The sequence below is a fragment of the Oncorhynchus mykiss genome, chromosome 5 (assembly GCF_057628025.1).
Source record: "Oncorhynchus mykiss isolate SJ-2025 chromosome 5, ASM5762802v1, whole genome shotgun sequence".
Taxonomy (NCBI): Eukaryota; Metazoa; Chordata; class Actinopteri; order Salmoniformes; family Salmonidae; genus Oncorhynchus; species Oncorhynchus mykiss.
In genome coordinates, this window is record NC_143026.1 from 61,877,951 (window position 1) to 61,903,587 (window position 25,637).

The window sequence follows — 25,637 nt, forward strand, 5'->3', positions numbered from 1 at the left end:
ATCCCTCTGACTCTTGTGGACGCAGGTTCCAGTGGAGGTTGCTCCAGTACTGAACAGGACAGACACTGTCTCAAACTACAGGGGTGACATCTCAACTTTCTCAGCTGCATTTCTCATCTCAGTGAGCACAATCTAACCAAGCACCATGGAGGCCATCAAGAAGAAGATGCAGATGCTGAAGCTGGACAAGGAGAACGCCATCGACCGCGCAGAGCAGGCCGAGACCGATAAGAAGGCAGCGGAGGACAAGTGCAAACAGGTGAGTTCAGAATGATGGAGAGAAGGATACATGCCGATGGATCTATGGACCATACACTAGACACAGTAAAATTGCACACTCTTAGAAAAAAAAGGGTTCCGAAAGGTTCTGTGCCAGTCCTCATATGAGACCCCATTTTTAGTTCCAGGTAGAACTCTTTTGTGTTCCATGTAAAAAGGGTTTTACACGGAAGCCGAAAGGGTTCTACCTGGAACCAAAGGGGTTCTGCAAAGGGTTCTCCTACGGGGACAGCCGAAAAACCCTTTTATGTTGTACGGAGTTGGATGATGATGATGCTCAAACTCAAGCCATGTACAGGCTCTGATGTTATGTCTCATACTGCCCAGACTCTGTAAGTCAACCTCAGCATTTATTCCATACCAGACATATTTCTGAGGAAATGAGGCGTAAACACATCACAGAGTTTATTTAATTAATCCCAGGCATTATGTTTGATTAAAGTATGGACCTAAATCAAAGATTGACATTGTTAGCAATTTATTGTTAGCGAATTTTAAAAGAAGATGTAAGACCAAGTCAATCAAAGTTGATGAAAATATATGAAATAATCACATTTTATTAAGCAAAATGAAAGCATATTGAAGATGATGCTTCATGGAGTGAGAGTGTACAGTATGCCTACAATGGTTTGAGCTGACAGAGCAAAGCCTGGTTTGAAAGTGTGAACGTCGGCATGAATCAACAAACGACTCATGGACGCTATGAAACCTGAGGACGCTGACCTCTGAGGCAAGTTTCCTTCCCAACAGCCCACAGCAGCCTTGGGAGGGAAAGAGGACAGGATGACATCTCCTTCAATGGACCACACACATTACCACTTGGACTTGACAAGAGGAATAAAACAGAGATACAGTTGAAGTCAGAAGTTTACATACACTTAGGTTGGAGTCATTAAAACTTGTTTTTCAACCACTCCACAAATTACTTGTTAACAAACTATAGTTTTGGCAAGTCGGTTAGGACATCTACTTTGTGCGTGACACAAGTGATTTTTCCAACAATTGTTTACAGACAGATTATTTCACTTAAATTTCACTGTATCACAATTCCAGTGGGTCAGAAGTATACATACACTAAGTTGACTGTGCCTTTAAACAGCTTGGAAAAGTCCAGAAAATTATGTCATGGCTTTAGAAGCTTCTGATAGTCTAATTGACATCATTTGAGTCAATTGGAGGTATACCTCTTGATGTATTTCAAGGCCTACCTTCAAACGCAGTGTCTCTTTGCTTGACATCGTTGGAAAATCAGAAGAAATCAGCCAAGACCTCAGAAAAAAATTGTAGACCTCCACAAGTCTGGTTCATCCTTGGGAGCAATTTCCAAACGCCTGAAGGTACCATGTTCATCTGTAAAAACAATAGTACGCAAGTATAAACACCATTGGATCATGCAGCCGTCATACCGCTCAGGAAGGAGACGCGTTCTGTCTCCTAGAGATGAACGTACTTTGGTGCAAAAAGTGCAAATCAATCCCAGAAGAGCAGCAAAGGACCTTGTGATGATGCTGGAGGAAACAGGATCAAAAGTATCTATATCCACAGTAAAACGAGTCCTATATTGACATAACCTGAAAGGCAGCTCAGCAAGGAAGAAGCCACTGCTCCAAAAAAACCGCCATAAAAAATCCAGACTACAGTTTGCGACTGCACATGGGGACAAAGATTGTACTGGAGAAATGTCCTCTGGTCTGATGAAACAAAAATATAACTGTTTGGCCATAGTGACCATCGTTATGTGTTGAGGAAAAAGGGGGACGCTTGCAAGCCAAAGAACACCATCCCAAACGTGAAGCACGGGGTGTCAGCATCATGTTGTGGGGGTGCTTTGCTGCAGGAGGGACTGGTGCACTTCACAAAATAGATGGCATCATGAGGATGGAAAATTATGTGGATATATTGAAGCAACATCTCAAGACATCAGTCAGGAAGTTAAAGCTTCGTCACAAATGGGTCTTCCAAATGGACAATGACCCCAAGCACACGTCCAAAGTTGTGGCAAAATGGCTTAAGGACAACAAGGTCAAGGCATTGGAGTGGCCATCACAAAGCCCTGAACTCAATCCCATAGAAAATGTATGGGCAGAACTGAAAAAGCGTGTGTGAGCAAGGAAGCTTAGAAACATCAATCAGTTACACCAGCTCTGTCAGCAGGAATGGGCCAAAATTCACCCAACTTATTGTTTGGAAGCTTGTGGAAGGCTACCCGAAACGTTTGACCGAGGGTTAAACAATTTTAAGGCAATGCTACCAAATACTAATTGAGTGTATGTAAACTTCTGACCGACTGGGAATGTGATGAAAGAAATAAAAGTTGAAGTAAATCATTCTCTCTACTATTATTTTGACGTTTCACATTCTTAAAATAAAGTGGTGATCCTAACTGACCTAAGACAGAGAATTTTTACTAGGATTGAATGTATTTGGCTAAGGTGTATGTAAACTTCCGAATTCAACTGTGCATCAAATGCTGCCTATATAACCCATCAGTTTAGCTTTAGTTTGCATCTAACAGAATTCAGCACATCATATAAAGATTTGTATTTCTATTATTATTTGTATTATATTCAGCGTTGTTGGGAAGGGCCGTAAGTAAGCATTTCACTGTTAGTCTACACCTGTTGTTTACGACGCATGCAACGAATACAATTTGATTAGATTCATGGTGATCGGAGTACTACATCCCCCCCCCACGCTTGGACTAAAGTGATGCCAACTGAAAAAAGGACAAATAGAGGCTGAATGCAGCGTTACTGGGATATGTCTTGATTGACGGTCTGTTTTCAGCAAGGCTCGCCCCAAAATCAAGATATTTGGTCCAACAATCCCAACCTCTACAGCCACGGAGACCCAGGTGCCAGAGCCGATTCACACTGAGAATAGAGCTTTGTGATGGGGCTCTGGCTGGGGTCCACTGGTAGACCAAGGGCATCTGTATGGTCGTCCATCCAAATGCCTGACAGGTGTCTCCACCTGGATAGCAGCTGTATTTTTAGACAGAGGAGAGATAGGCTGTGTGGAATCCAGTGGGATTATCAGGAGGCTGTGCATGCCAACGCTCTTGTTATTACTGACTAAAAATAAACTCAACACCCCGAAGGAAGTCATCATACCCTTTATAGACTTATCATCTCATCACTGTTACTTTGAGTAGATGATCAATCCATCAGCAGAATTGATATAATTTTAAAGGCATTCATTTTCCTCTGTAACATTTTACCATCCCATGATAGAGGGGTGTAATAATGGCACCCATGCGGGTGTCTGCTAAATAGGTCCCTGAATAACAAGATGGATTGGTCCTGTAAAGTTCACTGAACACAAACATCTAACGAAGTCATTTATTAAATTGAACCTTTATTTAACTTGGCAAGTCAGTGAAGAACAAATTGTTATTCACAATGACGGCCTACGCTGGGCCAATAGTGCACCACCCTATAGGACTCCCAATCACAGCCGGTTGTGATACTGCCTGGATTCAAACCAGGGTGTCTGTAGTGACACCTCTAGCAGTGAGATGCAGTGTCTTAGATCGCCGTGCCACTCGGGAGCCCTGGTAAATGAAAACACACACCCTTTTATTTGCGGCTCTGGGGAATTTGATGTAGCTAGATGTGTAGCTGAAACACAATGCTGCGCAAAGCATACACACTCCTGCACATACCAAAATATTATCTCATAGAAAGTGAAAAATCTTTCCAATTCAACCACTTAAATGGATTTTATTCATTCATAAAAGAGCATACACAAGAACGATAAGACGTAAAGGAAACTTGATACTAAAAACCTTGAGTTGACCTCAAACCATAAAAGCCAGGAGGAATTTGAACAATTCTTCAAGAGACTTTCTTGTTTAACTTTGATAGGGCTGTAATTTAAGAGGAGTAAAATATGTTATTATAATACTGAAAGAAGAAAGACACCAAAATAAAATGTGTGTGTTTTTGTGCCTGTGTGTGTGAGAGAGAGCTAACGGGTGTGTGTGTGTGTGTGTGTGTGTGAGAGAGAGAGAGAGAGAGAGAGAGAGAGAGAGGGAGAGGGAGAGGGAGGGAGAGAGAGAGAAAGATGGGTGGGGGTGAGTTAACTGTGTGTACTTTTAACTAACAAACACCTGTCCTACTCTAGCTGGAAGACGAGCTGCTGAGCCTGCAGAAGAATTTGAAGGGGACTGAAGATGAGTTGGACAAATACTCTGAGGCCCTCAAAGATGCCCAGGAGAAACTGGAACAGTCTGAGAAGACCGCCGCAGACGTGAGTAGGCACCAAAGCCTCTGGGTAGAGCCCCTATAACACGCCCACTGGGTAGTGATTGGAGGGAGGGGACTAGGAGGAGGTTGGAGGTATGGGTTAAGTATGTTTGGGGCACACCTGAGTCAATACCCTCATTAACCAAGCCACAGGCCCCCCAGTTCCTGTCATATGTTTAGGTTTGTTTAGAAAATGTAGAAACTAAGAATAACGGCTAAGAATAATGGGCTAATATTGCTTATTTGGGGAACGGTAATGTAATGTAATAGTCCATCTATAACACAGGTTCTCTGTTATGAACAGTCCCTATTACCAAGGCTTTATTATTTAGTTAGATAATTGTTACAGTATTGAACATTAGTGGAATGGCTCCCACCTGTTGGGACTGAGCCTTCACCCAGTCCCTTCACTGTCACTAAGGGCTCGAATACACCAATAGCGTTTGCCTACCGAGAGTACTTGTGAATCGAGTGGAGACCAATGTCAACAGCATGGTGAGCGATCGGTAGGCGGAAGGGAGATCCACATTCCTGTGCAACTTGTGAGACCCTTAAGAGGCCTTAACACCACAACCAAATATGGCCACTGTTGTACCAGCACAGATCATTATTTTGAATGGGAATATCCATTCTACATATTCTAGTTCTATAGCTGGCCAGTTGCCCCAGTGCCAGTGCCAGCTGTGAGTGTGCTTTGATCAGGCCTATCTGCTGGGGAGGAGATCAGAGAGTGTGTTCACATTCCTGTGCACCCAGTCCTGAAAGATGAGCTCACTAACACCCCATACACACTCACACTCAGTCCATCTGTTCCACCTAAACACAGTAGCACTGGTTAACAGACAGTAATGCTGATAATCCCTGCATAGTGATTATTGCATGGCTGGTCAGCTGCTGTAAAGGGGGTATCCCTACACCTTCTCTGACTGTACTGCACTGTCCAGCTGTACTTACAGGCTTAGGCTTCATTTCAAAGTTTCATATAGAATTAAGGGTGTATTTGTCATACTTAGCCACAATCTTATTTTAATCTATAGCCATTCAAATATACAAAATGTACAGATTTTCATCAGAAGATTTTGACACAAGCAGCTGTCAGAGAGGACGACACTGTCTGTTTTGCCAGTGGCTAAATTATGTTATCCTGCTTTCGTCCTCAGATATTATCCCTCACACCAAACACAGCAGGACTGGTGCCTGGGATCTGCAAGCAGACAGACAGAACGAATTACCATAAATATTTATACAATAAACAATATAAGCTAACCAACATAATGATTAACATCAGGATTTTGGGGAGGGGGAAGCTGATCCTAGATCAGTGCCCAGGGGGAACTCCAACCTGAAGTGTGTGGTATGTCCTACACTCTTAGAAAAATAGGTGCTATCTAGAGCCTAAAAGGGGTTCCTCGGCTGTCTCCATAGGATACCCCTTTAAAGAACCCTTTTGGGTTCCAGGTAGAACCATTTTGGGTTCCATGTAGAACCCTTTCCACAGAGATTTCTATATGGAACCGAAAAAGGTTCTAACTGGATCCCAAAATGGTTCTACGTGGAACCAAAAAGGGTTCTCATATAGGACAGCCGAAGAACCCTGTTGGAACACTTTTTCTAAAAGTGTAGGTCTGTGTCTTTGGGGCATGCTACATTATGAGGGAGTGGGCTGTAGTGAATAGGGGGCTGGTGGTAGTTCATTGCAGGCCTGTTACTGATAAGGGCTGTGGAGCAGCAGGGGAGAGCAGGCTCCAATAGCTGAGTAGCAGTCCCAGAATGTCAGGAATGCAGCTAAAGCAAACAGAAAGGCCCACACAGTCCTGTGTCTAATGAAATCAATGCTCCAAGCTTTTCTGGTGGGCAAATCACACTGGCATTTACAGAGCTGGAGCTGTATCGACCACATTTCCACAACAGACACTCACTCAAGACACCATGAATCAAAACCTGCTTATTCTATCTGCTGGTTGGAGTATATACAGACAACTGAATCATAAGTATTGCTTTGTGTATTGGCACCCACACACATATGAGACATTTAACAATAAAGTTACAGTAGCCAATACAAACAGGCATCTCCAGAACTGCACTAACACACCACAACATACAGTAGCGTGTTGTCAGGAAAACAACCTCTCATGCAACGTCAACAAAACAAAGGAGATGATCGTGGACTTCAGGAAACAGCAGAGGGGACAGTAGTGGAGAAGGTGGAAACTTTTAAGTTCCTCGGCGTACACATCACTGACAAACTGAAATGGTCCACCCACACAGATAGTGTGGTGAAGAAGGCGCAACAGCGCCTCTTCAACCTCGGGAGGCTGAAGAAATGTGGCTTGTCACCTAATACCCTCACAAACCTTTACAGATGCACAATTGAAAGCATCCTGTCGGGCTGTATCACCGCCTGGTACAGCAACTGCTTCCTCCTCAACCGCAAGGCTCTCCAGAGGGTGGTGCAGTCTGCACAACGCATCTCCGGGGGCGAACTACCTGCCCTCCAGGACACCTACAGCACCCGATGTCACAAGAAGGTCAAAAGATTATCAAGGACAACAACCACCCGAGCCACTGCCTGTTCACCCCGCTACCATCCAGAAGGCGAGGTCAGTACAGGTGCATCAAAGCTGGGATCGAGAGACTAAAAAACAGCTTTTATCTCAAGGCCATCAGACTGTTAAACAGCCATCACTAGCACAGAGAGGCTGCTGCCTACATACAGACTCGATTAATTGGCCACTTTAATAAATGGATCACTGGTCGCTTTAAATAATTCCACTTGAATAATGTTTACATATCTTACATTACTCATCTCATACATATATACTGTATTTTATACCATCTATTGCATCTTGCCTATGCCGCTCGGTCATCGCTCATCCATATATTTATATGTACATATTCTTATTCCATCCCTTTAGATTTGTGTGTATTAGGTAGTTGTTGTGGAATGTTAGATGACTTGTTGGATATTACTGCACTCTCGGAACTAGAAGCACAAGCATTTTGCTACACTCACATTAACATCTGCTAACCATGTATATGTGACCAATTCAATTGGATTTGAGTATAGGCTAAAAATCTAACACTTTGGACTTTGATCTGGACAACTGTTGATAAAACCTGGATTTTTTTTGGTACACTGTAACATATACTATATAGCATGATAAGAATTAAGTGTTCAGTTTAATCTCTTTAAGGTCAAGGATATTTTCCCTGTCAGAGAGGGGAGCTATTTTTTAGGCAGGTAAAAGTGTTACATTTAGCCTTATGTTTGCTGTACTGGATTTCCCCTGTAACGTTACTCCTTGTTCTTTTGTTACTGAACTGAAACCCTGAATTTGAAGAACATTCGTTGAACAACTGTTGACTTACATACGGCTTTATAGGCTATGCACTGTGTTGATGATGTCTCATCATTTAAGCTGTTCATTGAATTTTCATTGAAAGTTCCCTTCGCCTACACCCCCCTCAAGCATCACGCAACCAGGACCGGCACGCCCTGCCTACCCTGGAACCGTGACCTCATCTGAATCACACTTCTCTGGGTTGGAGGAGTGCACATTAACTTTCCTCATCACTCCTGCCATTTTATCTGGCTTTCAAAACTGGAACGCTGCGCTTCGCTAATGCGTTCATCCATATTACATTCCAAATTAGATATTTTAATACTTTTGTGAAGCCATTCTTAGGCTGAAGCTGAACTAAAGAAACATTTCGGGAAACACCTGGATAGCCTACTGCTTTGGTTTATACAGCTTAAATTTTTCCACTTGAGATTTCTATTCGGCTCTTTCGGGTCCATTCCAAAGACTTTGAATAGTATTTGTAGCCTATATCCTGTTTCGAATAGACTAAAGCAGCTTTTACCACAATATTTTATTTTTCTATACCAAAAGTTTTATTTTTAACCAAATAGTACGACAATGGCAGGTTTGAATTCTTTGGAAGCTGTGAAGAGAAAGATCCAGTGTTTGCAACAGCAAGCCGACGACGCAGAAGACCGGACCCAGGTTTTACAGCGAGAACTGGATGGGGAACGAGAACTTCGGGAGAAAGTGAGACAATAGAATACTTCCCTTTTCCCTCTCTCTGTCTATTCCCATTGGAAACGTATTTTACCTGTCCTTCCCCCCCCCTGACCAAGTCTGCCATGTTCACTACGACAGAACAGTGTTACGTTCAGTGATAGTGTGGTAAAGCCACGTTAATTAATTGATCTGCCGGTAGTGATGAAGACATACAATGCATGGCGTTGGTCTCCCCCCCCCCCCCCCCCAAAAAAAGAAAAAAAACAGGATAATCATTCTCAGAGGTGTTATAAAAGTAGGAATCATCCATCTTTGTCTTAGAAAATCCTCTTTTGACATATTTCATAGCATGAATATATGATCTTCTTCTCGTTTTGGACATCGTTACGTGTACTTTTCGTTATAAAGGGAGTAAGCTGTAAGTAGGCTACTTCATTAGTATTACATCTTAATAAGGCCTAATTTTGGTTTGTATAAGTGCAATGCTACTAAGTGTTAGTAGCCTATAGGTAAACCAGGGTACTTCTGGAGGGCCAGTTCAAACTTAGCTGGATGGTTTAAAAAGTATTTCACACACGGTTCCTTTTTAAATGTGCCTAGGGGATCTGAATCATCAAACATAATATGATGATATTTCCAATATAAGTATTAAATGGCTTGTTGCATTATGCGATATTAGATTTTGACTGAGAGTGAATGAGGGAGGGAGAGAGAGTTGTGGAGTTACTGCTCAGTAGTATGGGAGGCAGTCTTGACATGTTGTGTATGGTAAAATACTTGATTATGTATGTAGAGAGCGTATGTAGGCTACCATTTGCATACTTGTAGGAGGCCCGGATGAGAGAATTAGAGAGAGAAAGCTCAGGTCTTTCCTGGAAAGGCAGCAGAGGTGAGGTAATGAGAGGATCTGGCTAAAGGAAGTGTTTCCCCTTCATTTCAGAGGAATCTATTGCATGGAGCAAAGAAAGAGAGATGTGAAATGGATGGAATTGTCCTCCATGAGAAGCCCAGGATGTCAATGTCCCAGACCACTGGCATCTTGGGAGTTGTTGTCAGCTATAGGCCTTGTGGGGAGGCAGCTTTCACTGATATATGGTGATAAACAAAGAAGAGAGAACCTCAAAGCTCACTGATGACAGAATACTGACTTATTATCATTGTACCATCTAAACGCTGTGACATATCTTTTCAATAACCAAAAAATATTGTATTTTCAGCTGTTTGAAGCTGGTGTACAAAACCGAAAGTAATACACGCACAAACGAAACATAAGAATGGGAATCCAAGAAAGAGCGCACCGCTTCCTAGACTTGCTTTCAATGAGAATGACAGATCTATAGCTCATAGTTCTATGTGAATTTGGTCAGGTCGCTCAAAAAGTTACATATTGCATCCCTTGAATTAACCCCAAGCCCCCAAACTGGTTGCGATTGAGATCTGCCATTCATTCACACTTTACTCAGACACAGACTGTCTTAACATCATTTCAGTCTTCTCAGCTTCAAAGCATATGAACACGTACCTCTTAAACTCAAGCTATTTGTCTGTGTTCAAGGATGAAAAGACTTGAAGTGGTTGACTGAGCACTTGTGTAGCAACCTTGTGGGAGTATGGGCCCATGTGTGAGTAATTGGCGCAGAGCAGGATGATTTCTTGGCACAACAAACCCTTTCATTGCAACATGGTGCACAAAAGAGGGAACATTGGTGTGTCTTTGAGGTAATGAATCGTCTTTTGAATAGTTAAAGCAGGGAGACTCTTTTGGCATCAAACAAATTCCTTGACGTTAATTTGGTGTGAAGTGGTATTCTTGTCTTTCAAGGCGTTACTTTACTTCACACAACACCCTCAGCTTTTGTTGAATCACCATTGAAAGATTCAATTAAGGAAAGTGTGAGGAGCAGGGTGTGCACCGTTTACATTCTTCTGGACATTCAGGTCAACAGTTCTCACAGTTTAGTTTAGAGATTATTTGAGGTAAGATCTATTTTCCATTCATGTCGATGAGAAGGATGGTTGCCACCCACTGGGCACAAACACCAATTCACATCTATTCCACGTTGGTTAAACGTAATTTATTTGAAATAATGTGGAAACAACTTTGATTCAACCAGTGTGTGGCCAGTGAGTAGATATAGCCCAGGCTCTGCTAACTCCATTCCCAGCCGAGCCAAGCCTCTTCCTGGAGGGAATACCTCTGGCTCGATAGAGACCTTTTTGCGCCAAACCACAGATCTAGGATCAGATTACCCTACCCCCAGTCCTAGTCTTAACCATTAGAGGGATGAAACAGTATCTGACCCAATATCAGTGGTTAGAGACGCAGCTTCTCTACTCCCTGCCCCTGAGGAACATGCCCAGGATACTGCCTGTCTGCCAGCTCCACTCCGACACTTCCTGTGCTTCAGCCCAGATCAGCAGGAAGATAAGCAGATGCTGGACATTTCTCCCAGGCTTGGGCTCTATGATACAGACACATCCTGATGATGTGAAGGGTCAAGACAACCCAGTTGCTATTTGAAGATGGCCACTGTTGCTGAAAGTATTTCTCACCGATACTTTTTTTGTCTTTGAAATACCCCCAACTAATCCCTTCTTATACGAGTCTTGTTGTCTGTCCTTCTCACCAAGCTTTAAATTACATTTGTTTGCTTAGATCCGTATGCTTTTGACAGCCACGTAAACATACAGCAGCCTACAGTGAATGCCAAATAGGCCTAGATCTGTTGACTGGCCTGTCTGGTAATTGGCTAGTGGTTTCCTGCCCCTAATAGCACCAGGATGAATTGCATGCTATGGAAAGAATTACTTCCTTGTTCCACTGGATTCTTTTTTTTCTCTTTGGACTTTCTCTATGGGAATATCACGACTTTCCTAATTTAACTTCAACAGTCATGCATTTTGGCATTAATTGAAGTTCCACGGGGCACTCCCATGAGCCTTTCGAAGTACAGTATTTGAGGGAGTGGATCAGGGATGCAGTGGCGGGTAAACGCACGTAAACTTTTACACCGTTTACGCACTTTTTGTTGTTGTTGTTGTTGTGAAATAGCGTTTACTCACCTTTTTATTTTAGTTAATTATCGTTTGCCTACTTCTTATTGTGTTCCCAGCGTTGATCAATACTCAGAACACAAATATTCTATATGGGGTCCCCTGAAATGTACATGGAGTCCACTGAGAGAGTCTGTAACCTTATCAAACTTGTGTCTCTTCAAATGGGTATAGAGTACATTTTAGAGGCAAACTAAGGGCCTTTTACACTGGTGCACTTAAGCAGTTTACAATACAGAATTGCAGTGCTGCTCACATGAGATACTAATAACATGAACATTATTTTTTTAAAACACCACATTTCAATATAAACATCTCCACATCCTATTTTTCTTTACTTTTCTAGCGTCCAAATGGACTATTTTGGGAGGGATTATCTTATGTGCATTATGTGGAATTTTTACCACTGAAAATGACATTAGGCTTCCCCTATAGACATACATGAAAATTCAATCAAACAATACAGTTCTAAAAATGTAATATGTTTTGGTTTATATCGGTGGTTGTTCGTCTTATCTCGATCACCCACTGGAGTTTATATTTTACCACTACATCGCTGGAGTGGATATTGTCTTATACTTACTTACAGTGTTGACCAGGGGTCCCACTGGCTGCCATGCGTAGTGACAGGCCTAAGCTTGTCCACTGCTTTAGAGTTGTGGGAGGGGGGTCACCATGATATATAGACCAGTAATTAGTTTTACTAGCGGAATGTTTACTTGACCTGATGGCACTTAACTCTCTGGTCTCTGCTGTCAGCAAGGCTCAAAGATTTAAGACCCAATTGAGCTCTTGCATCCTTATTTGCATGCATACCCACACTACTGTGGACCCTACTGAAGCTCAGGCCTTTGGTTTTACCCATGTTCTAAGACTCATATATGAACCAGTGAGCAGTGAGCAGTGAGCAGTCTCCACTATAAAACTGGCTTAAGTCTGGATGAAGAATGGGGCAGGGTCTGAATGTGGCTGAAATAGGATGGAGTTGTCCACTCTATTGATTCAGCATCCTATTTGCATTGAAAAGGCGTGAGGAGCTGCACTAGAAGCATGTGCCTGATGTTTAATAGCCTCTCTTTACATATCTCATTCTCCTCCTGACATGCCTGCTTATATGAGGCTGTCTTTGCATGTCAAGTCTCTGCTAACAGATGGGATCTCACCAGGACTGGATCAGCATATAACATAGCGCCTGCCTGGAACACTTCCATAGAAACCCAAGCCTTATGCTCTTCATTACCCCACCATCCTCAAATTAAGCAATTATTACATTCCTGATGTCTCACTTCCTTGTGCTGTAGCCCTCCTTCCCTCTCAATGCCTATGACTCAACAGGATGAGTGCAACAACAGGAATGTATTTCCTAATGAATGGCATGTCTCACCTCCTTGGTCCTTTGTGGCTCAGTTCAAGTACCCCTCGCTGCGGCACATAGAGCGGGGTGGGGTCGGCTGTGGGGCTGACCCCATCCACAACACATTGTTATTGGTGGAGGCGCATTCGCATTCCACCGCGTTCGAGACGTTTGTTCAGCAACACAACCTAGCCTGCGTGGTTATACGTCAGCACGTACATGCAGCTACTGATCAGCTAGCTTTCTATTCTAGCTCTAGCTAGCTGGATAGCATTATAACTAGGTTTACAGAGTCAGTCACAACTGTCACATCACATGTTTACAGAGTCCGTCACAATAAAAAAACATTTGTTTCTAAAACATTTTGGGTAATAATTTTGGTTGCCTGTAAATACTTTTTTATGCATGTTTATGGTGCTATAGCAATTCACTTTTCACACTTCGAAAATGTTTGTTTACCCCATTGCTATGGTCACCATTGGCTGTTGTCCTCTGTGTGTGTGCCCTAACCCTAACCTTAACGGTCATGTATAGTCAAAATCATTTTTTTCTTCTTCATGAAATTGGATGATATTTGGATGAAACCAGTCCAAAGTATGATGACCAAAGTATAACAAAGTACTGGTGCTTCTACAATGGTAAGGTTTGATCAGAAGGATACTGGTCCCTTCCCCCATGTCAAACACTTGGATTCAGGATTCAGGATTATTACAGGGATGGGGGTTACTCTTATTTTAATACACCAATGGTAACATGATATTCTCTTACCTAATTTAAATAATTACAGCCTTGTCACCAACATTGGAGAAGGTGTGTTTTGCAGAGGGGCGTGGTTAATATAGCTAGATAGCTATTCAACTGCTGCCAAAATTTGACTGTAGGCTGTCAGGAAATATAATTAGAAGTTTACACTATTCATCTATGGCAAAGATACTTATATGTTTCCCATTTCATGTGTCTGATGTTAGCTACTTAATGGCTAGCTAGGTCTTCAGCCACCATGGAACAAAAGGGAGGAGGGTTGTTCAAAACTCTGATGCAGTTGTCATGCCAACACATCCATCAGTGCTGCTGTGAACCGCATCACAAGAAATACGCCAAATTTCAATGTTGTTTCAGTTCCTTTGTGTTTCACCAAATTTGCTTGAGATGATTCTAGTGCAACACTGTTCACTGCATCCAAGTTTCTTGACATAGGTAGGTGTTTCAAATAGCTGTCAGTCAAGGCGAGCTCATGATTATAAGGCCCCCAAATCAGCCTCTTTTAAAAAAAACTTCCTGGTCGTTAGCCATGAGAAAAATACATTTTTCTCAAAATGTGAGAATTTTTATCCCCCCCCAAAAAAATATTCTAGGTGATATTTTAATCACCCAAAAGGGTATTTTACACGGAATCAGAATGACTGATCGGGACCTTTAACCCTTACCAGAACCATTTTACATTTCATCTTCAATAGGTCAGAGTCGGGAAGTCCAAAGGATTCTGGATAGCACGGACCAAGGCACTAGCCGCTTTGACAAGAGGGACAAGCGCGTACCAGAGCCATGTATTTAGATGAATAAATGCATGCCTCTGGTGGGTACCAACTCCACTCATCGCTTGTATGTATGGAAAGAACTCTTAAGCAAAGATGGTTTAGTTTGAAAACTCTGGCATAAGTATGAATATGGTAGTAGTAGTCTTGGTCCTGGTTGAATAGCACAGAGCGTCTGCTCTTTTCATAAAGAATGGTCCTTTGCCTCCACAAATAAAAATGTGTGGTGTGCTGGTTCGGGCCCGCCCGGTTCCATGAGCCACAGTGGGTGGTAAGAGCGTGACGCTAGAGACGCCAGGGTTTGGGTTCGATTTCCGCTGGGGCCATCAATGCGAAAATGTATTTAGGCACTGTATAAGTCGCTTTGGCAAAAAGAAAGTGCGAAATTATATAGCCAATCCCTGTCGTCTATTGCTCGGAATTGACATAATTGTGGCCATTGAAAAGGCTCTGGTGTTGATATAAAGTATCTTGAAGTTATATTGGCAGCATAAAGAAAGCCAGTCGCGTGGCCAAAGAGAGGGAGATACCACTGTGTGCAGAGCGGGGGACAAAGGGAGTGATTCAGCGATTCAGCACTCCAGATGCTGGGCTAACAACATCAAGCTTATTCTAGTGAGCTGCGGGCGCTCATTGAGGATGCTGTGTCAGTGTGTAATTAGTGTCAGTAGGGTGTCGTTGTGTCATCAGCTGCCAAGTTTCAAACAGCCTCCATATAACATAACACATTCAACTGGTACTGCAGATATATTGTTGCTACCGACCTGCAAGGAGTCTTTCCTGACCAATATAACTTGGGTTTTCAGTTGTTCCTGATCTGGCCATGAGATCAGAAAAAAAACTCCCGTTCCTAGTTATAGACTGTAACGTTAACTGAGGTTGCACGTTTTTCCTGACCAGGAGACACTCCTGGCCCTAGCCATAGCTACTGAGAGACTTTTCATTCTGAACACATTATTGTTGATAGCTATATTAAGTGTCATCATGACGTAATATTAGACATGTCATTAATGTAGTCTGTTTAGTTTCTCACCAGACATTTCCTATCGTCATTCGTAATAGGGGGCGGCAGGTAGCCTAGTGGTTAGAGCGTTGGACTAGGAACCGGAAAGTTGCTAGATCAAATCCCCGAGCTGGCAAGATACCAATATGTTGTTCTACCCCCTGAATATGGCGGTTAACCCAATATTCCTAGGCCGTCATTGTAAATACGAATTTGTTTTTGACTGACTTGCCTGGTTAAAATTATTATAATAATTGAATTGGCTTAGTTTATATGAGGAAGAACAAACAGAGCACGTCCTTGTAGCTTGGTATCTTTCCTTTTCCTGAATCCCAGATGGTTTAATTTAAGCATTGTTTTCTGTGTGTGTCCTTGTGTGATTGTGTGCGCGCAAGTGTGCATGTAAGCAAGTGTGTGTGTGTCTGTGTGTGTGTGTGTGTGTGCGCGCTCGTGCAGTTCTGTGTGTGTGTGTGATTGCTCTCAAACATCTTCCTGGCACTGCTCCACAAACATTCTTGTGAGTATGTTTTACCATATAAGGCGTGCAGGCAGCTGGAGAATGCTGGGTGACTAAGGAAGGGGCATGGCTAGGGAAAGAGAGAAAGAGGGAGAGCGAACTCTCCTCTGACCCTGAACTGACAGAGAAAGAAAGAGGGGAAGGAGGAAGGAGAGGGTTGGCTTCCTGTTCCTTTTCTACCTTTTACCCCCTTGAAACTTATTCCACTTCCTTTCATTACATTTAGTCTAAAACGTTTAATGTGTAACAGGAATGTACTCATGTACTGTATATGGTGAACCTGTAAGCTGTTATGTCAGCTTATTGGAAATGTGTTGCATACTTTTCTTTGTGGTACTTTTCAAGTCTCCACAGAGTATTCATTAGCGACAATCCATAATGACATGGGCCTGGGCCATAGATAAGTGACTGTGTAGCTGAACTAACAACAACAAAATGCCTCTCCCATCCAACCCTGAGAGACTTCAGTTGTTGAATGCCAGTATCTACCATCCTCATGCATCTCACAGAAGAATGCCTGGTTCCCTCCACATGGCTGAATGAATTACCTTCGGCAGCATGAAGGGACATGCTGTATAGATGGATAAGCATGTTTTAAAACACACAGAGTTCTGTCTGAGGGAGATTTCCCTACATCTTAATCGAAGACATTTCACTGTACTTGTGCACGTGACATTAAAAACGTAAAAACTTGAAAGTCTGACGTTAGATCGCCATTACAAACTAGTACCTCAACACTATTGCGCATTTTTTTAGGTGGTAAATCCCCTGGTAATCATGTTTCTATGCTGCTGATATTTTGACTACAGCCGTTAAACTGTTCTGGAAGCTAGCTCTGTTGCTAACTGCCTGCCTGTCTGTATCTGGACCTGTTTTACAGCCGCATACCGACCGGCATACCTAACTGACCTGCACTCATGAATAGAATGTTTGTTTATGGAGGAATTCTCCAGATAGACATTACTTCACCCAGGAAATAACAATCAGTTTTTCCGGTCTGGTTTGTATTTTCTTTCAAACTGTCTGACAGTTGATCTGATATCCATAAAATCCCATAAAGGGAAGAATATATTATCCACAATGATTCATTTTGTGGTCAATTTATGCAACAGCATTCACTTTCTGGAAAATCGGTCATCGTCGCATTGGATTCAATTGGCTTTTAGCTGGCTGGCTGTTGTTCCATCAACCTTCATTTAACAGACATTTCCTGCCCTCCTCCACTGTCTCTTTACAGGCTTCTGTCGTAACTAGGGAAAGACAGAGAGAGAGAGAGAGAGGGAGAGGGAGGATGGGTGGGGTGTCAGTCAGGCCTGAAAGAGAGGGAGAGATCAAGAGAAAGCAAAAGAGAGGCATAGAATGGAGAGTGCTGACTAACCACCAGTCCCTGAGCAGAGCAGGAAGCCATGTCTCTCTCCCACAGTCAGCCCTGAGCAGAGCAGGAAGCTATGTCTCTCTCCCACAGTCAGCCCTGAGCAGAGCAGGAAGCCATGTCTCTCTCCCACAGTCAGCTCAGAGCAGAGCAGGAATCCATGTCTCTCTCCTACAGTCAGCTCAGAGCAGAGCAGAAAGCCATATCTCTCTCCCACAGTCAGCTCAGAGCAGAACAGGAAGCCATGTCTCTCTTCCACAGTTAGCCCAGAGCAGAGCAGGAAGTCATGTCTCTCTCCCACAGTCAGCCCTGAGCAGAGCAGGAAGCCATGTCTCTCTCCCACAGTCAGCCCTGAGCAGAGCAGGAAGCTATGTCTTTCTCCCACAGTCAGCTCAGAGCAGAACAGGAAGCCATGTCTCTCTTCCACAGTTAGCCCAGAGCAGAGCAGGAAGTCATGTATCTCTCCCACAGTCAGCCCTGAGCAGAGCAGGAAGCCATGTCTCTCTCCCACAGTCAGCCCTGAGCAGAGCAGGAAGCTATGTCTTTCTCCCACAGTCAGCCCTGAGCAGAGCAGGAAGCTATGTCTTTCTCCCACAGTCAGCCCTGAGCAGAGCAGGAAGCCATGTCTCTCTCCCACAGTCAGCTCTGAGCAGAGCAGGAAGCCATGTCTCTCTCCCACAGTCAGCCCTGAGCAGAGCAGGAAGCCATGTCTCTCTCCCACAGTCAGCTCAGAGCAGAGCAGGAAGCCATGTCTCTCTCCCACAGTCAGCCCAGAGCAGAGCAGGAAGCCATGTTTCTCTCCCACAGTCAGCCCTGAGCAGAGCAGAAAGCTATGTCTTTCTCCCACAGTCAGCCCTGAGCAGAGCAGGAAGCCATGTCTCTCTCCCACAGTCAGCCCAGAGCAGAGCAGGAAGCCATGTCTCTCTCCCACAGTCAGCCCTGAGCAGAGCAGGAAGCCATGTCTCTCTCCCACAGTCAGCCCAGAGCAGAGCAGGAAGCCATGTCTCTCTCCCACAGTCAGCCCAGAGCAGAGGAGGAAGCCATGTCTCTCTCCCACAGTCAGCCCAGAGCAGGAAGCCACGTCTCTCTCCCACAGTCAGCCCAGAGCAGAGCAGGAAGCTACGTCTCTCTCCCACAGTCAGCCCAGAGCAGAGTAGGAAGCCATGTCTCTCTCCCACAGTCAGCCCAGAGTAAAGTTGGAATATCCAGCCCATGAGAAAATGGAATGGCACTCACTCTGCACAAATAGCTCCTAATTACCCTTTTCCCCTGTGCTCTGTTAGCTCCCTCTCCAACTGGAAACCTCCCTCTCTGTGGCCCTTTTATTCCAGGCCCTAGCCCTAACGTGTGTTTTACTGGCCTCTGAGACAGCATCTCTAGCAAGCAGGCCTCATGTTCAGTCCTCACACCCATGGTAACTATCTGACTGAAAGACTGACTGGCTGGAGATAGGACCAAGTGATAGAGGGCAGTGGAGGGCAGCTCCCTTTGTCAACACGCCTTGTAATTAGGAGGAGAGTAACTGCAGGTTATGTAAAAATGGGTCTGGTCATGGTCAGCCAGAGGCAGGCCTGCGGGTGCTGTACTGAACTGTGGGATAAGTAGTAGTAGGGCCTGAGTGAGTCTGAGTTTGCTGGAGAACTTCCATTGCACTGGTCTGGAGTCAGTTCGCTGGGAGGTGGATATGCTTATGGACTAAATAAATGTTTGCTTTTCTGTTTGCTTTCTACAACGTGGATTGTTTATCGAGTGAAGAGCATCCAATTTAGTACAACCAGCGTTACGATGCGAGTGTGACCCTGATATCTGTCTAACCGTTGACCCCTCTTCCCCCTCTCTTCTCCCAGGCGGAGGGTGATGTGGCGGGTCTGAACCGCAGGATCCAGCTAGTGGAGGAGGAGTTGGACCGGGCCCAGGAGAGGCTGTCTACCGCGCTGCAGAAACTGGAGGAGGCAGAGAAGGCCGCAGATGAGAGCGAGAGGTCAGTACCAGCCAGCCACAGAACCTGATGGATTTCTAATCTTTCATTTGACAGCATATTTAAATGCCATATTTTCCTGCTAATTTGAGGCCTGTTGGATAGTACCAGGCACACCAGGCTTCCTTTGAAGGTTCTTTATCGTTATAAGGTTTGTTGCTATGTGCTTTGCTAGCAAATGACAAGCCCCTCCAATAGCGTAGTGAAAGCGTGCTATTTCCCAGACAGCCATCTTGATTGTGTAAAACGATTCAATGTGCCTCCGTGTTGGATGGGCTATCTAAATGACAGTAGAAATTGAGTGTGTCTTGGGTGTTGCTGACATCGCTGTGTGTCCTGTCCAATCAGAGGAATGAAGGTGATAGAGAACAGAGCCTCTAAGGACGAGGAGAAGATGGAGATCCAGGAGATGCAGCTGAAGGAGGCCAAGCACATCGCTGAGGAGGCCGACCGCAAATACGAGGAGGTGAGATGTCATATAGTCCCATAGAGATTGTCCTGTCTGCAGTTCTACACCAACCGTCTGTTCACCCATCCGTAGTGTTTTCATACTCTTCTCCCATTCACTCCTCTTCCTTTTCATATTATTTTTACTCTTACTGTTCACTCATACAGTTGGCTCTGTCTACCTTAGGTGGCCCGTAAGCTGGTGATCTTGGAGGGAGAGCTGGAGAGAGCTGAGGAGAGGGCAGAGGTCTCAGAACTGTAAGTGCAGCACAGTCCGCCTATTACGCTGGAATGACAAAGGGGAATTGGGGGTTAGGACCTCTGTGATGGGGTCTCTTCTCCTCCTATTTAGAAATAGATGAGTCAAAGACTAAGGTTTGTAAGGAGTTTCATAACACTTTTTTTTAATTAACATTTAAAAAACAGTGTCTAGTTAAAAATGGGGATTTTCTGCCATAAGCTAAAATGGACATCAGTAACTTGAAGGTTTTTCCAGGCTTGTGTAGCTATTACGATGTCAAAGCAAAGTACTTTTCTTCCTTTCTCCACCTGTAGTAAATGCAGTGACCTGGAGGAGGAGTTGAAAAATGTGACCAACAACCTCAAGTCCCTAGAAGCCTCGTCTGAGAAGGTCAGTGTGCACACTATTACATCATACAAGTAAATGCAGTCAACTGCTGATAAGTGAACGTTGGATAAGTGCGAAGTGCGGTGTAGCTCACCATTCACAATTCAAAGTACATGATTTGAACTTATCCTGGATATCTGCATGTTCAGGGTTAGTTCACCCACTTAAGGGCTGTCCCGAGCCTTTGTATCTATCAGGAGTTGACTCGACAAGGCTGATGTGAAAGCAGAGTAGTTTAGAGTATAATCACTGCCTGCCGCACTTTCACCTTCACAGACGTCAGAGCAAAGACCCTGTTATCAACCGGACAAACTGGACGTTGATTTCTTTATGATAATGTTGATGACGCATGACGGCGTAATAGTCCTAAACCAGCACAGATTTGTCTCTGCGTTCCGACCCAGCCGCTCTAGTGCCAGTCACGCCGCATGATTCCACCTTAGCCACTTAAGCAGTTGCCCTGTGCTGATTAAATCAATGTCCTTCTCTTTGGCATCGCAGCACAATGTGTTCCTTATACCAACACATGGCCAGTTTGATCACACCTGAAGAGTTGTGTTACAACTAAGCATGGTTGACACACAGTCCTGCAAGACCATCATTCTCTGTGCACTTTCATGCTAATATGTCTGAATCTGTCTTGGGAGTTCAGGCATGTTCAAGAGTTCAGAGCTTGCCTGTAACAGACTTGTATTTTGACAGTACTCAGAAAAAGAGGACAAGTATGAGGAGGAAATCAAGGTTCTTAGTGACAAGCTGAAGGAGGTAAGGAACTGCTGGCATCTGATTCTTAATTCATACAGTAGTAAACCAATTTGCTCCATGTCAAAGATGGCGTCTTGTTCTGACGCCCTCCCACTCCCTCTATGTCCCCCAGGCTGAGACTCGTGCAGAGTTTGCAGAGAGGACTGTGGCCAAACTCGAAAAGTCCATCGACGACCTGGAAGGTATGAGTGCTTTGTTTAAGAAACTGTTGCAAACTGCTCTATGGTAATATAGGAGAGAAAGTCAACTTATCTTATTGTAGAGCAACTTACTGTAAGTTAGACATATTTCATGGCAGGATATTAAACTATATTTGGAAATAACCGTTTTATCATTGTCTTTAGTAGCAACCCAGACCTGTAAACCTGGGTATCTCTAACGAGAATAACATACAGGGATTATAATTATTGTTTGGATAACCTTTTTTACTATTATGGATAAATTTGTACCTTTAATTTGTTCACTCTTTATGCAATGCACACTGCAGAGAACCCCGGAAGAAGAATTATCACTGAATTACCACAGTGAATTATTGTCATGTTTGTTTATGTGTCAATTGATCACATAAGGGATGGGTTGCCAATTGGCGATTTGACACAAAAGTAAAATGTCATTAATTTCATAGTAGTAGTATATCAGGCAAGTGAGGCCACAGTTTACCATATACAGTGCCTTGCGAAAGTATTCGGCCCCCTTGAACTTTGCGACCTTTTGCCACATTTCAGGCTTCAAACATAAAGATATAAAACTGTATTTTTTTGTGAAGAATCAACAACAAGTGGGACACAATCATGAAGTGGAACGACATTTATTGGATATTTCAAACTTTTTTAACAAATCAAAAACTGAAAAATTGGGCGTGCAAAATTATTCAGCCCCTTTACTTTCAGTGCAGCAAACTCTCTCCAGAAGTTCAGTGAGGATCTCTGAATGATCCAATGTTGACCTAAATGACTAATGATGATAAATACAATCCACCTGTGTGTAATCAAGTCTCCGTATAAATGCACCTGCACTGTGATAGTCTCAGAGGTCCGTTAAAAGCGCAGAGAGCATCATGAAGAACAAGGAACACACCAGGCAGGTCCGAGATACTGTTGTGAAGAAGTTTAAAGCCGGATTTGGATACAAAAAGATTTCCCAAGCTTTAAACATCCCAAGGAGCACTGTGCAAGCGATAATATTGAAATGGAAGGAGTATCAGACCACTGCAAATCTACCAAGACCTGGCCGTCCCTCTAAACTTTCAGCTCATACAAGGAGAAGACTGATCAGAGATGCAGCCAAGAGGCCCATGAACTGCAGAGATCTACAGCTGAGGTGGGAGACTCTGTCCATAGGACAACAATCAGTTGTATATTGCACAAATCTGGCCTTTATGGAAGAGTGGCAAGAAGAAAGCCATTTCTTAAAGATATCCATAAAAAGTGTTGTTTAAAGTTTGCCACAAGCCACCTGGGAGACACACCAAACATGTGGAAGAAGGTGCTCTGGTCAGATGAAACCAAAATTGAACTTTTTGGCAACAATGCAAAACGTTATGTTTGGCGTAAAAGCAACACAGCTGAACACACCATCCCCACTGTCAAACATGGTGGTGGCAGCATCATGGTTTGGGCCTGCTTTTCTTCAGCAGGGACAGGGAAGATGGTTAAAATTGATGGGAAGATGGATGGAGCCAAATACAGGACCATTCTGGAAGAAAACCTGATGGAGTCTGCAAAAGACCTGAGACTGGGATGGAGATTTGTCTTCCAACAAGACAATGATCCAAAACATAAAGCAAAATCTACAATGGAATGGTTCAAAAATAAACATATCCAGGTGTTAGAATGGCCAAGTCAAAGTCCAGACCTGAATCCAATCGAGAATCTGTGGAAAGAACTGAAAACTGCTGTTCACAAATGCTCTCCATCCAACCTCACTGAGCTCAAGCTGTTTTGCAAGGAGGAATGGGAAAAGATTTCAGTCTCTCGATGTGCAAAACTGATAGAGACATACCCCAAGCGACTTACAGCTGTAATCGCAGCAAAAGGTGGCGCTACAAAGTATTAACTTAAGGGGGCTGAATAATTTTGCACGCCCAATTTTTCAGTTTTTGATTTGTTAAAAAAGTTTGAAATATCCAATAAATGTCGTTCCACTTCATGATTGTGTCCCACTTGTTGTTGATTCTTCACAAAAAAATACAGTTTTATATCTTTATGTTTGAAGCCTGAAATGTGGCAAAAAGTCGCAAAGTTCAAGGGGGCCGAATACTTTCGCAAGGCACTGTACATTTCTCCCAGGGAGACGTTCCAATTTATTTCATTACTAAAGATGTCAAAGCTTGTTCAGGAATCCTCGGTGGATGTAGTTTCCTAGGTCAAGAGGTGTGGTTATTTAATCCTCTCCGTGAGCAAAGAAACATCATCTTAATATACACAGTTCCATTTTGTGATAACGGTTCACGTTGACACGGTCCCAGCAAGGGTTTTGTGTTTCAACTAGCTGGAAATATTTCTCTGGAAGAAATGGTACCTTGCCAAACGTATGGAAACTTCTCCGACAAGCTAATAAAACACACTGCTGTAGTCTCAAGTGTAAAGAAATATGTAGGCCACTTCTCTACTAACCGGCAAAACGCCGGCTTCCAAAGAGAACCACTTTTTGTGTCTGCTGTCTGCACAAAGGACAAAGTATGCTCAAATTCCTTTTAGATCAGCATATTTGGTCCTAAAGCCACATGGAATGGGTTTACCGGTATGAAGTACTTTGATGAAAACCTTTAAATGGGCTTAATTGCATAAGGTAGTCAGTCACCTCCTGCCCATAAAAAAAGATTTGCAACCACATTTTTATTTTTAAATGCTCACAGGTAGACAAACATCTCTTATCTTTCTGGCATCTTCTGTTCTTAAATGTTTATACTGTATGAATTTTCTCTTCTGCAACCAGTGACCTGTCCTCTATTTCTCTTCCCTCTCTTTTTGCTGCTATTTCTTTTCTCATTCCCTGTCCTCCACCTCTCTCTCTCTGCTACTGCTGCTTCCCTTGGGCCTTACCTGCACTACTTCCTGCTGCGCTTTGACCTCCAGATGAACTGTACGCTCAGAAGCTGAAGTACAAGGCAATCAGCGAGGAGCTGGACCATGCCCTCAATGACATGACCTCCTTGTAGATGTCTCTTCCTGTCTGTCTCGTGCTGCCTCTAGGGTGTCTGTCCTCTCACCCTTTCCCACTGTAGGCCTACTGTGTCCCAGGGTTCGCTTACAGAAACACAGGCCGTTCTCTGTGCCTTCTGTCCATCTCACTGTGCAAATGAAACTCATTAAAAGCCTAATCTTTCCTACGTCTAAACCAGCCTTTCTTCTTGAATTCAATGTTTCAATGTTTCAAAACAACTGTTTTAAGAAGGTGAGAATTTATGGAGTGACGTGTGCATTCACGTTGAGTGTCCCTCACCTCTTTTGCATAAATGTCACACAACTGTGTATCTCTTGACTAACACACTCCTGGTTGTGGTTGCAGTTTTAAGTATTTGAGGTGTGTTCACAGCAACGTGTTTTAAAACGTGTGCATTTTGCTTACAGCTCATAAGATCGGAAATGTCCGGTGGCTTTGTCTTCAGTTCAGTTCAACAAATTGCTTTCAATAGACTGTCACTGTACATAGTTGCTGAATAGAGGCAGACTTCGCCATCATCCATTTTATGCACGCAAATCTGCCTTTTGTTTTGGGGTAGGGTTCTTTAGTGTGGTTGGGGTTTGCATATGGAACAACTTAACATGACCACAGCACTTATGTTAAACAGCTGTTGGACATACGGTATAAGGACCGCTTTGGCGTCAGTGTAGACTATTGTTTACCAAACCTAAGGAGAATGAATGAATATGAATCAACTTTATGATGCTCCTGTCCTGTGTGGTTTCATTCAATTATTCTTCAATATGTCGTTCTTTTTTACTTTCCAGAAAAATTAGCAGGTGCTAAAGAAGAGAACTTGGGGATGCATCAAGTCCTGGACCAAACACTGCAAGAGCTCAACAGCTTATAAACATGATGAAGAAGATGGAAAGGATAAAAGTCTTGCAACATTCCATAAATATTCAATTTCGTTCCACATTTCCAGCTGTAAAGTCTTATTCCCAGGGAAAGGGGATTAACTTAAATACTTGTACCCTTCATTTTCTCTTCTCTTTTTAAGTCACAACTTTCTCTCTCTCTCTTTAAGAGAAATGCATTCCAAATCACCAGCTTCCTCGAATCCCATTTCTTATGTTTACAGCATTTTGTTTCATGGAACTTTTGAGATTATAGACCAGCAATAAAATAAAATGGATTATGACCATATTTACAAACAGTCTTTCAGGCCAATTATTCAGGCCAATTAGTAAAGAATAGAAAAAACAACAATTCATATCTGAAGTGTGCACTCCAAGAGCATGTTTTTG

General features: G+C 43.3%; 1 protein-coding gene across 4 annotated transcripts; it reads left to right on the plus strand.

Moving 5' to 3' along the window:
* LOC110524211 (tropomyosin alpha-4 chain) lies at positions 1 to 25,536 on the plus strand. Of its 4 annotated transcripts, none has more exons than XM_036977996.2 (9): positions 1 to 259; positions 4,405 to 4,530; positions 19,234 to 19,367; positions 19,713 to 19,830; positions 19,999 to 20,069; positions 20,367 to 20,442; positions 21,142 to 21,204; positions 21,317 to 21,386; positions 25,158 to 25,536. In XM_036977996.2, the coding sequence occupies exons 1-9, from the start codon at positions 146 to 148 to the stop codon at positions 25,238 to 25,240; spliced, it is 855 nt and encodes a 284-aa protein (XP_036833891.1). In that variant the 5' UTR covers positions 1 to 145; the 3' UTR covers positions 25,241 to 25,536. The 4 variants fall into 4 exon arrangements, with proteins under 4 accessions (XP_036833891.1, XP_036833890.1, XP_036833893.1 ...); XM_036977995.2 differs by lacking the exon at positions 25,158 to 25,536 and adding an exon at positions 24,282 to 24,543; XM_036977998.2 differs by lacking the exons at positions 1 to 259; positions 4,405 to 4,530 and adding an exon at positions 8,142 to 8,578.
* The last annotated feature ends 101 nt before the right edge of the window (positions 25,537 to 25,637 follow it).